This window comes from Staurois parvus, unplaced genomic scaffold (assembly GCF_062004578.1).
Source record: "Staurois parvus isolate SC_StPar_1 unplaced genomic scaffold, SC_StPar_1.0 ptg001621l, whole genome shotgun sequence".
Classification (NCBI taxonomy): domain Eukaryota; kingdom Metazoa; phylum Chordata; class Amphibia; order Anura; family Ranidae; genus Staurois; species Staurois parvus.
Window position 1 is genome coordinate 155,001 of NW_028319417.1, and position 12,819 is coordinate 167,819.

General features: G+C 45.0%; 1 protein-coding gene across 2 annotated transcripts in view; it reads right to left on the reverse strand.

Annotated features, from left to right (window-relative positions):
* LOC149435037 (uncharacterized) overlaps positions 1-12,819 on the reverse strand; it is a 72,143-nt gene that overhangs the window by 35,198 nt on the left and 24,126 nt on the right. The window contains exons 2-3 of one of the 2 annotated variants that reach the window (XM_089663075.1): positions 10,336-10,641; positions 3,133-3,198 (exon numbers count right to left, since the gene is read on the reverse strand). In XM_089663075.1, the coding sequence (XP_089519201.1) occupies positions 3,133-3,198; positions 10,336-10,641 (372 nt within the window). Of the gene's footprint in view, positions 1-3,132; positions 3,199-10,326; positions 10,642-12,819 lie in introns of both variants that reach the window. The other variant, XM_089663073.1, reaches the window with a different exon arrangement.

The window sequence follows — 12,819 nt, forward strand, 5'->3', positions numbered from 1 at the left end:
ATTTCATTTAAATGTCGACGGATAGTTCGCGCTGACACTGATGCTCCCTGAGCCTGCAGGACAGCTTGAATGTCTTTGGAACATGTTTGGGGCTGCTTATCCACCATCCGGACTATTCTGCGTTGCAATCTTTCATCAATTTTCCTCATCCGTCCACGACCAGGGAGATTAGCTACAGTGCCATGGGTTGCAAACTTCTTGATAATGTTGCGCACTGTGGACAAAGGCAAATCTAGTTCTCTGGAGATGGACTTGTAACCTTGAGATTGTTGATATTTTGCCACAATTTTGGTTCTCAGGTCCTCAGACAGTTCTCGTCTCCTCTTTCTGTTGTCCATGCTTAGTGTGGCACAGACAGACACACAATGCAAAGGTTAAGTGAACGTCTCTCCTTTTTATCTGCTTTCAGGTGTGATTTCTATATTGCCCACACCTGTTACTTGCCCCAGGTGAGTTTACAGGAGCATCACATGCTTGTAACATTCTTATTTATCCGCAGTTGTGAAAGGGTGCCAATACTTTTGTCCAGCCCATTTTTGGAGGTTTGTGTGACATTATGTCGAATTTGCTTTCTTTCCTCCCTTTTTTTGTTTTGTCCCAATACACACAAAGGGAATAAACATGTGTATAGCAAAACATGTGTTAATGCAATACGTTTCGTGAGAAATACATGATTTCCTGGAGAAATATCAAGGGTGCCAACAATTTCGGCCATGACTGTATATATATATATAAATTTTTCATTAAATATATTTATGTATGTGTGTGTATGTATATGTGTGTGTGTATATATACATATATATGTGTGTATGTGTGTGCATATATATATATACTGTAATTGTTTCTTTAAATATATTGAATACAGACAAAATTGTAGTATTTCAAATATATCTCAATATATTTGGGAAGAATATTTTTAAAATATATTTAAATATATATTTTTCTTTCATATGGGTTCCATCTCTATCTGGCTACATACTGTATCTCCTTTGATGGAGGAGAAGCAGAAGGAGGGAGCACTACCTGCTCCTCCTCCCTGCTTTCTCCCACACCAATAGCTCACCATTTTGACCGTTGGCCAATTGCAGTACTGATGCCGATGCCACTACTCCTACCAGCTGATCAGTGACTGTCCAGGAGGCTCAGAGTCCTGGTCCTTTTTTGATAATCCAGTCAAATTATATAAAAGTGCTACTGATCAATATATGCCAAATAAATAAACTCTTAATAGTAGTAGTGTCCAAAATGCATATATATGTATAATGTCCAAAATGTAGATATTCCAAAAACAGTCCACAGGATGATATTCAAGCAAGATGATAGTCCCAATTATTCTTGGAGATCAAACCTCAAGAAAAAGAGAACTAACATAGTGTAATACCATAAATACATGGAATCAAGCGAACATCACTGCAAACGCATGTGAATCACACTGAATCACACACATGTGAATCACATTAATACCACACGTGATCGATAAGTGAATATAAGTGTGAACAACATGCGTAAAAATTGTGGGTAACACTTGCATGCAGTGTCAAATCGTGAGAGTGTCCACATCTAATGGATAATTTTCTATTACCAGAAATGAAAAAAAACCACCAGCATATAGATCTCAATCAAGAGACCACTTTGTAAATCCAGAAAATAGGACACAGATCCTCCATCCATACACCAGCTCGCTTATTGCCACTAGCCAGGCTATAATGGTATAATCCCTAAGGATACATCCAACAATGCTTCTCTGCAAGTGCTTATCCCAGAATATTATCATCACCAGAATTCAGCAGTACAGCGTTCATCATATACCGTATTTTTCGCTCCATAAGACGCACCTAGGTTTTAGAGGCGAAAAACAGGAAAAAAAAAATCTGAACCAATGGACTGCAGACACAGTACAGGAGATGACCAGAGACTGCAGACATAGTACAGGAGATGACCAGAGACTGCGGACATAGTACAGGAGATGACCAGAGACTGCGGACACAGTACAGGAGATGACCAGAGACTGCGGACACAGTACAGGGGATGACCAGAGACTGCGGACATAGTACAGGAGATGACCAGAGACTGCGGACACAGTACAGGAGATGACCAGAGACTGCGGACATAGTACAGGAGATGACCAGAGACTGCGGACACAGTACAGGAGATGACCAGAGACTGCGGACACAGTACAGGAGATGACCAGAGACTGCGGACACAGTACAGGAGATGACCAGAGACTGCGGACACAGTACAGGAGATGACCAGAGACTGCGGACACAGTACAGGAGATGACCAGAGACTGCGGACACAGTACAGGAGATGACCAGAGACTGCGGACATAGTACAAGGGATGACCAGAGACTGCGGACACAGTACAGGCGATGACCAGAGACTGCGGACATAGTACAGGAGATGACCAGAGACTGCGGACACAGTACAGGAGATGACCAGAGACTGCAGACACAGTACAGGAGATGACCAGAGACTGCGGACACAGTACAGGAGATGACCAGAGACTGCGGACATAGTACAGGAGATGACCAGAGACTGCGGACATAGTACAAGGGATGACCAGAGACTGCGGACACAGTACAGGCGATGACCAGAGACTGCGGACATAGTACAGGAGATGACCAGAGACTGCGGACACAGTACAGGAGATGACCAGAGACTGCGGACATAGTACAGGAGATGACCAGAGACTGCGGACACAGTACAGATGACCAGAGACTGCGATGACCATTCACAAAGCGCAGCACATGCGCAGTGGGCACCCGGCTGTCACAGAAGCCAGCGCGGGAAGACTGTGCAGCGCTGGAGCGAGGAACAGGTAAAGCCCGGCAGGAGACAACAGCTGAGCGGCCGGCCCAGTATTCTGACATGGTGGCGGCAGAAATACCAGACCGGCCGCTTTATATTCGCTCCATAAGACGCACTGACATTTTCCCCCCTTTTTTGGGGGGAAAAAAGTGCGTCTTATGGAGCGAAAAATACGGTAAGTAGACTTTAATGATATAAATTCAAAATTTAGCAGTAGACAGAGTAGATAAAAACAAACAAAACAAAAAAGCACAGCCAGACCCTCAAAATGTGGAGTAATTCTGCCTATGTTTTTATAGCTATGCCCCCCGCTTGCATGCATACCTGTTGTATTCCCAGTAAGTTCTTGCGGTAATGGCATGTCCGTTGGGGTTGGCACTGATACAGCACCTGTAAAAGAGCATCCGAAAAATAATGAGTAAAACAAATATGGAAAATATGTACAGTATGTGTTTTTCAAATAATTTACAAATGAAATTCAAATGTATTAAAATTAAATTCAATATATAGAAATAACAAATAATTTTTTAGAGGGCGCAACCCCACTAGAATCTCCAATTCAGCATAAATGGTAATGGTACGTCAAATTAATGCACACCATATAGGTTTACCATCAGGAACGCAAGTGATACCGCAAAAGACAAAAGATACTAAACTGCAAGTAGGCAATGAATTCAAGAGACCTTTAACTTTTTTTGATATAAAGGCTTGTAGCAGCATAGCAAAAATAACACATATTGTTCCCTTTTTAAAATATTTTTTCTTTATCACATTTTAAGCAATACATCAGCTTTACATTATTGCTATATTGGGTGACATGGCTGGGCTCCCCTGTAATCAGATCACCGCTAGCTCCGCCCAATTGTGGATGACAGTTCTGAAAGTTGCCAGTCAGACGTACAATTGGACAGAGCTGCTTTGGCCAATTGCAATGCACCGCCAGAGCGCATTGCATTGTGGGGCACGCGGGTGACATACACGGACATACACAATTGGCCGGAGCTAGCAGTGACGTTGCCGCCAGCTCTGCCCAATTGTTTACCTCTGACTCGCACATGTCAGATGGCGGAGAGTACTCGACGGGTACAGACGGGTTGGCGGCTTTCCTTTATTTCGGCAATGCGGTTGCAGTGGGACAATGCTGGACGCCATGATTGATGATGGATTACACAATGCTGAAACCTTTTTTTTTTTCTTAATAAAGGACTTTCAAAAGTCTGGTCTCTATTTTTTCACACTTTTAACCCTTTAGTGAATGGGTAGGGGTACAAGTATCCCTTACTCATTCACAAGGGCGGGGGCAGCATCAGGGTAACCCCTTATTAAAGGAGTACCCTGATGCTAATGAGCCCCCCCACAACCTCATCGGCATCGGGACGACATCCCAATGTCAAGGGCACGTGGCCTGGTAAGGCGCGGGGGGGCACTCGTTCATTCCCCCCACAACCTCATCGGCATGGGGACACCGTCCCAATGTAGAGGGCACATGGCCTGGTAAGGCCCAGGGGGGGCACTCGTTCGTTCCCCCCACAACCTCATCGGCATGGGGACACCGTCCCAATGTCGAGGGCACATGGCCTGGTAAGGCCCGGGGGGGGGCACTCGTTCGTTCCCCCCATAACCTCATCGGCATGGGGACACCGTCCCAATGTTGAGGGCACATGGCCTAGTAAGGCCCAGGGGGGGCACTCGTTTGTTCCCCCCCCCTTTTCTGTGCTCAGATCAAGGGTCTGGTAGTAATTTAGGGGGGACCCCATGCTTTTTTCCCACCAGTTTTTGGAGGAGGGGTTCCCCTTAAAAGTCTTACCAGGCCCTAAAAGGCCATGCACTTTACTGTGGGGTCTCGCCTAACCTTCCTGCAAGACCTAAAGGGTCTGGTATAGATTGGGGGGGGGGTCCCATGCTGTGTTTTTTTTTTTTAAATAAAAATGTCCCAATTGTTTACACCATCCCAATGTCGAGGGCACATGGCCTGGTAAGGCCCGGGGGGGGGGGAGGGCACTCGTTCGTTCCCCCCACAACCTCATCGGCATGGGGACACCATCCCAATGTCGAGGGCACATGGCCTGGTAAGGCCCAGGGGGGGGGGCGCTCGTTCGTTCCCCCCAAAACCTCATCGGCATGGGGACACCGTCCCAATGTCGAGGGCACATGGCCTGGTAAGGTCCGGGGGGGGGGCACTTGTTCGTTCCCCCCATAACCTCATCGGCATGGGACACCGTCCCAATGTCGAGGGCACATGGCCTGGTAAGGCCCGGGGGGGGGGGCACTCGTTCATTCCCCCCCCCTTTCCTGTGCTCAGATCAAGGGTCTGGTAGTAATTTAGGGGGGACCCCATGCTTTTTTCCCTCCAGTTTTTGGAGGTGGGGTTCCCCTTAAAAGTCCTACCAGGCCCTAAAAGGCCATGCACTTTACTGCGGGGTCTCTCCTAACATTCCTGCAAGACCTAAAAGGTCTGGTATAGATTGGGGGGGGGGGTCCCATGCTGTGTTTTTTTTAAATAAAAATGTCATTTTTGAAAAAAAAAAATATCAGTCCTGCTGCAGTAGGTTCTACACATTGTACAGATGTGCAACTGTGCAGGTAGCATAAGGGGACCCCCCAGGCATGATATTTAAAGGAATTTTTTTTAATTCAATCACTGAAAAATGACTGACCCTTTGACGCTGACGTCACACAAATATGCGACCTCACAGAACTGTTTTTTTTTCCGTGGGGCCGCATATTTGCGTACCCGTCTTTGTGTTGGGAGCATGCCGCACAGTGCGCTCCCAGCACAAAAAAACGGGGTGTCACTGAGAGCTCCGGGTCCCGTTCTAACGATCGGGACTTCCGATTCCGGGTCACATGATCGCTGTGATAGCCTCTGATTGGCTATCACAGTGATCAGTCACTGTACAGCCCGGCCACCTTGTTTTTTTTTCTCTCTCTATGAATGGAGGAGAGAGATACATTGTATATCTCTCTAACTCCTGGCATAGAGGAGAAAAAAAATGTTTGTTAATAAAAAAAAAAAGATAAATATTAAAAAATAAAATAACAAAAAGAAAAAATACTTTGATCAAGGTTTGATCTAGTTCAGTCACAGGGTAAGCTTTTGGGTCAAGGTCAGGATCAAAGGTCAGGATTTTTTTTTTTAACTGGTATCAGTGTCAGTTAGTGTCAGTGTGCTTTAGTTAAAAAAAAAAATCCAAGAAAAAAAATGCACACTGTTGTTTCTACAAACAACAAATAACACCCACATGTATGGTATTGCTGCGATTGTCAAGAGCTGGAGAATTTATTTTGGTGGTAGGTTATGGTAGTAACAAGAAACACACAAAATTGATTTTTTTTTTTACTATTTTGGGCCAGTTTTCTTTTGATACTAAAAAAACCCGAAGATATCCATTACCATTTACCACCAAATGAAAGCCCACTTTGTCCATAAAAAAAAAATGCGGTTTAATTCAACTGGATGAACACAGTAGTTGTGATCGGGGCGGACTGACAACTCATGGGGCCCCGTGCAATAGGGGATCATGGGGCCCCTGTGTCCTTGCCCAAACTCAAAAAAGCCTATGAAAAAGGTACCAGGGGCATCTCATGGGGCCCCATACTGACCCTGGGCCCTTGGGCAGTGCCCGAGTTTTCAAATGGTCAGTCCGCCCCTGGTTGTGATATGTACGGTTTTACTAACACATGTCAACGCTGCAAAATTGTGCTTAGGCATTAAGATTTTTACCCTTAGGCGTGAAGGGGTTAAAAACAGTACTTTAAAAAAAAATGTTTTCCCCGATTCATGTCCCTCAGGGCAGTACCCGAGTCCCCATACCCCTTTTATGGCCAATACTTTGCATATGTTTCAAAATAGGCAATTTTGAATTTACAAGCTTGAGTCCTATAGACCAGGGGCAGACTGACCATTTGGAAACTTGGGCACTATCCAAGGGCCTGGGGTCAGTAGGGGGCCCCATGAGATGCCCCTGGTCCCTTTTTCATAGTCTTTTTTGAGTTTGGGCAAGGACACAGGGGCCCCATGATCCTCTATTGCCCCATGAGTTGTCAGTCCGCCCCTGCCATAGACTTGCATTATTTTCAATGTTGGTGGTGGAACTGTGTTTAGGTTCGAATGTTCTACCGTGAGCTGACCAGGGGGGTGTTCAGACCATCACTACTCCCCAACCAAGGACTGCTGATTGAATAGCAACAATCTGAGAAGTTCTACTCTTTCCTCCTGTCGGTGTGTTTCCTGTCGCAACGTGTATGCAGCAGAGCCCTGATTGGCTCCTAGTAATGCCCCTCCCACACAAGGTGCATTCATAACCGCATGGGGTTCAGTTTTTAATAGATTTGATCACCAACCTAAAAAATTGCAGTGAAAAGTATAGAAGAATCAATATATTAAATGCTTACTTGCAGTTTTTTTAGTTTCATAAACACTTTTTCATTGACTTGCAATGGGCCCTTCAACTTGCTAGAAAAAAAAAAAGTGACTACTCCAAGCAGAGGCATCCCTAGGGTTGGTGTCACCCGGTGCGGTAACACTTGGTGACACCCCCTCCGACGATCCCCGCAGGATGGACCGGATCTGTGGATTGAGCATAATGGATCGGACTCCAATTCATTATGCTTCCCAATCCGCAGATCCGATCCATCCTGCGGGGATCGTCGGCTTTCTTTACAACCTACCTTTTCGTGGAGCGGGTCCGGGACAACTGCGCATGTCCCGGTTTCAGGCACAATCAATCGATGATAGCAGTAGCTCTATCATCGATTGATTGTGCCTGAAACCAGGACATGCGCAGTTGCTTAAGGGGGACATATCTACATGGGAGACACATCTTGCCGATACACCGGTGTCACCCCGCAGGATCGTCCACATGCAACCTATACGGGGTGACATCGGACCCACTCCAAGAAAAGTTGTAAAGAAAGCCGACGATCCCCGCAGGATGGATCCGATCCATCCTGTGGGGATCGTCGGCTTGATTTAAAACTTATAATAAAAATAAATGCAATCAGTGAGCGCTTCAAATAATAGCAGCTATAGCACGCAAGGCAACCAAAAAATAAACCTCATAAATATATATATGCAGCGCTAAAAAATATATATACTCCAATAAAATATGTTATATTCAGTATGCTCTCCAAATCATATGGATAAAAGAAGTAACACAATAAAATGTTAAAAATAATAAATAAATAGTGACAGTTTGTGATGAGTGAACTATTCAGGAGTTGCTAGTGAGTTTCTGATCCTGTGGTCTGGTGACAAATACTGAAAATGCGCACTCACCAGATGCGTATTTTCAATATATATACTCCAATAAAATATGTTATATTCAGTATGCTCTCCAAATCATATGGATAAAAGAAGTAACACAATAAAATGTTAAAAATAATAAATAAATAGTGACAGTTCGTGATGAGTGAACTATTTAGGAGTTGCTAGTGACTTTCCGATTCTGTGGTCTGGTGACAAATAGTGAAAATGCGCACTCACCAGATGCGTATTTTCAATACGTATGTAAAACATAAACCAGAGGTCCCCCTCATGGGATCATCCTTGAAATGGGCCTGCACGCCGTGACGTTTATTTGCACATTGGTCAGTAATTGTTTTTATTTGATTTATTTATATCTGAGTTATTTTACCACGCGGATTAATAAAATTAATAAACGCCAATTTTAAACTACTACACTATGGGCTATTCCTTGCTGTCTCCTTGGTGAGCCTTACATCCGTTCCAGAGCCCAAGCATCAGAAGTCTGTGACACATGATACCACCCTAAGGATGACGCACGTCGTGATGTAGGCTGCCCAGTACCCTGTCCATTTCCTAGAGGGAGACAACGGTTTGGCTGCTCTACACCCAGAGGAAGGAGAGTCCGCTAAGATGGCCCAGCTCATCTATCGCATCCCATGAAGGGAACCTCTGGTTTGTGTATCACATGCGTATTGAAAATACGCATCTGGTGAGTGCGCATTTTCACTATTTGTCACCAGACCACAGGATCGGAAAGTAACTAGCAAATCCTGAATAGTTCACTCATCACGAACTGTCACTATTCATTTATTATTTTTAACATTTTATTGTGTTACTTTTAACCATATGATTTGGAGAGCATACTGAATATAACATATTTTATTGGAGTATATATATTTTTTAGCGCTGCACTTCCTATATATATGTTGCTTTACAACTTACCTTTTTGTGGAGCGGGTCCGGTGTCACCCGGTGCGGACTGCACCCCCCGCACCTGCCTCGGGACGCCACTGACTCCAAAAAGAGTCAATTCACCAGCACAGGCCCTTCCCTCCTCTCTGGGACTCTCCTCTTCTGAGGGTGTCTAATTACTGTCTGTGCTGGCTCAGCTCCTCAGCTCCTCCCTTCACCTCCCTACATAGCCTTTTATGTAGCAGATGGGGAGGAGTGAAGGGGAATACTATAGAGTGACAGTTGAGTGATGGCCATGAGTCTGCTGGGGTTGCTGACATCACATACAACATGGTGGCACCCAGCAGAAGTCTCAGGGGCTTTTCAATGGCTACACATGGAAGGCTGTTATAGGTTAACCTCCCTAGCGGTATGATTCTTTCCGATTTTTTGTGCTGAAAGCGGTACCATTTTTTTGCATAAAAATATGTAGTTTTTTATTGTAGGCTGTAATTTTTAGGAATAACTCACTGAAATCTGTCCGAACAAGAGTCTAGTAAACATCCCGGGGAGGATAAAACTTGAAACACGAAATCATAAATTATAATTTAATAAATAATCATAAAAAATAATATAATAATAAATTTAATTCAATAATATAATCAAACCAAAAACACTGAAATTTGAAATATAGCGCCAAGTTCGCACATCGCTGAGCAAAGTCGCAGAATCGTTTTCAGTGTCTGATGAGGAATTTCCCCCACAAATCATTATCACTCAATTCTGCAAGTGGTTCTGATTTACTATCGCTGTTCTCTAGCCGGTCTAAAACCGCTTTTGACGTAAAGGGACGCTTTTTGGACGCCATGGACGTTTCTCAGTTTCCAGGCAGAAAGAACAGTAAAAATGCAGGCAGGGTGCCGGACAAAGCACTCGGGACAAAATGTATGTGAAATGCATTGAAACAGCAATGACAGCAAAAATGACATTTTTTAAAAATTTCAAATTTCCCGCTGGTTCCGGCGCCCGTACGTCCCGACGTCACAGGGACCGGAACACGGAAGCCGGATGCCGGCATCGGCTGGAGGAGATGGCCGGGGACGCTGCAGGGACACATCGCGGGAGCAAAGGACAAGGTAAGCGCTGCAGGGACCCCCGGAGAACGCCGCATGGTAAGCCCGAGTGTAGCTCGGGGTTACCACTTTTGGTACTCAAATTTTACCCCGAGCTACACTCGGGAATACCGCCAGGGGGGTTAATAACATTCCTAAAATTCATTAAATGCACACACAGTATGATCTTATAGGAGGATTGTTGTTACAATAAATAGTCTAGTAACAGCATCTCTTTGTGATAAAGGCATAAATACAAAGGCTTACCTGACGTACCTATGACATAGATGTGGAACGGTTTTTCATGGCTTTTCGGCTTGTCATTTTCAACAGTCAGTGTCCTAATTTTGTATTCTCCGGTATCTTCCACTTTCATATCCTGCACTATGAATGTACAGTTTTCGAGGATGAATGCAACCCGATTCTTGAACCGTAAACGGCCAGGCATATTACCATTATCGGAGCCAATTTGATCTTTGCCATTATAAAGTTCATATTTTCTGCCCGTGCTCTGGCAGAGGTTAGTTTCTGCCAAATAAACAGAGGAACCAGCTGGAATGGAGACATTTTCGGCAACATCACCTGTATATGAAAAGAGAGCATAAGGAATGTGAAAATAGCTTCTCTTGTATAGAAAATGCAGCACCATAAAGCAGTCTTTCTTAACCTTTATAACACAAAGGTACCCTTGAAACAAACTTCCGGTTCTCCAGGAACCCCTTCTAACAAGTACTATATTGGTGGTCAGTGGGAAGAATGCTCCTTACATTGGTGGTCAGTGGGAAGAATGCTCCTTACATTGGTGGTCAGTGGGAAGAATGCCCCTTACATTGGTGATCAGTGGGAAGAATGTCCCTTACATTGGTGATCAGTGGGAAGAATGTCCCTTACATTGGTGATCAGTGGGAAGAATGTCCCTTACATTGGGGGTCAGTGGGAAGAATGTCCCTTACATTGGGGGTCAGTGGGAAGAATGCTCCTTACATTGGTGATCAGTGGGAAGAATGCTCCTTACATTGGTGGTCAGTGGGAAGAATGCCCCTTACATTGGTGATCAGTGGGAAGAATGTTCCTTACATTGGTGATCAGTGGGAAGAATGTCCCTTACATTGGTGGTCAGTGGGAAGAATGTCCCTTACATCGGTGGTCAGTGGGAAGAATGCTCCTTACATTGGTGATCGGTGGGAAGAATGCTCCTTACATTGGTGGTCAGTGGGAAGAATGTTCCTTACATTGGTGATCAGTGGGAAGAATGTCCCTTACATTGGTGGTCAGTGGGAAGAATGTTCCTTACATTGGTGATCAGTGGGAAGAATGTCCCTTACATTGGTGGTCAGTGGGAAGAATGCTCCTTACATTGGTGATCAGTGGGAAGAATGCCCCTTACATTGGTGATCAGTGGGAAGAATGCTCCTTACATTGGTGGTCAGTGGGATGAATGCTCCTTACATTGGTGATCAATGGGAAGAATGTCCCTTACATTGGTGATCAGTGAGAAGAATGCCCCTTTCATTGATAATCAGTGGGAAGAATGCTCCTTACATTGGTGATCAGTGGGAAGAATGTTCCTTACATTGGTGATCAGTGGGAAGAATGTCCCTTACATTTGGTGGTCAGTGGGAAGAATGTCCCTTACATTGGTGATCAGTGGGAAGAATGTTCCTTACATTTGTGATCAGTAAGAAGAATGTCCCTTACATTGGTGGTCATTGGGAAGAATGCTCCTTACATTGGTGATCAGTGGGAAGAATGCTCCTTACATTGGTGATCAGTGAGAAGAATGTCCCTTACATTGGTGATCAGTGGGAAAAATGTCCCTTACATTGGTGATCAGTGGGAAGAATGTTCCTTACATTGGTGATCAGTGGGAAGAATGCTCCTTATATTGGTGGTCAGTGGGAAGAATGCCCCTTACATTAGTGGTAGGAATGCTCCTTATATTGGTGGCCAGTTGGAGGAATGCTCCTTACATTGGTGGTCAGTGAGAAGAATGCTCCTTGCATTGGTGGCTGTGGGAAGAATGTTCCTTACATTGGTGGTCAGTGGGAAGAATGTTCCTTACATTGGTGGTCAGTGGGAAGAATGTCCCTTAGAATTGGTGATCAGTGGGAAGAATGTTCCTTACTTTGGTGGTCAGTGGGAAGAATGCCCCTTACATTAGTGGTCAGTGGGAAGAATGCTCCTTACATTAGTGGTCAGTGGGATGACTGCTCCTTATATTGGTGGCCATTTGGAGGAATGCTCCTTACATTAGTGGTCAGAGGGAAGAATACTCCTTACATTGGTGGTCAGTGAAAAAGAATGCCCTTTACATTGGTGGCTATGGGAAGAATGCTCCTTACATTGGTGGGCATTGGGAAGAATGCTCCTTACATTGGTGGTCAATGGGAAGAATGCCCCATACATTAGTGGTCAGTTGGAGGAATGCTCCTTACATTGGTGGCCAGTGGAAAGAATCACCCCCTACAAATAGCTAAACGTTCAATGGTGTCAGTGGTTACTCATCTGGGAGACAGAGTCTGCTAACTGCTCAAAGATCCTCTAGAGCAGTGATGGCGAACCTATGGCACGCGTGCCAGAGCTTGCACGCAGAGCCATCTCAGTGGGCACACCAGGAAGAAGAGGATGATGAGCGCGCATGGACCGGCCATCCAGATCTCGTCCACGCTGGATCCCCATCAAACTACATTTCCCACATGTCTCTGGGGCCAGGGTGGGCGTGGACGAGAGGAAACGGCTCCAATGCGGCTCTGGCACCAG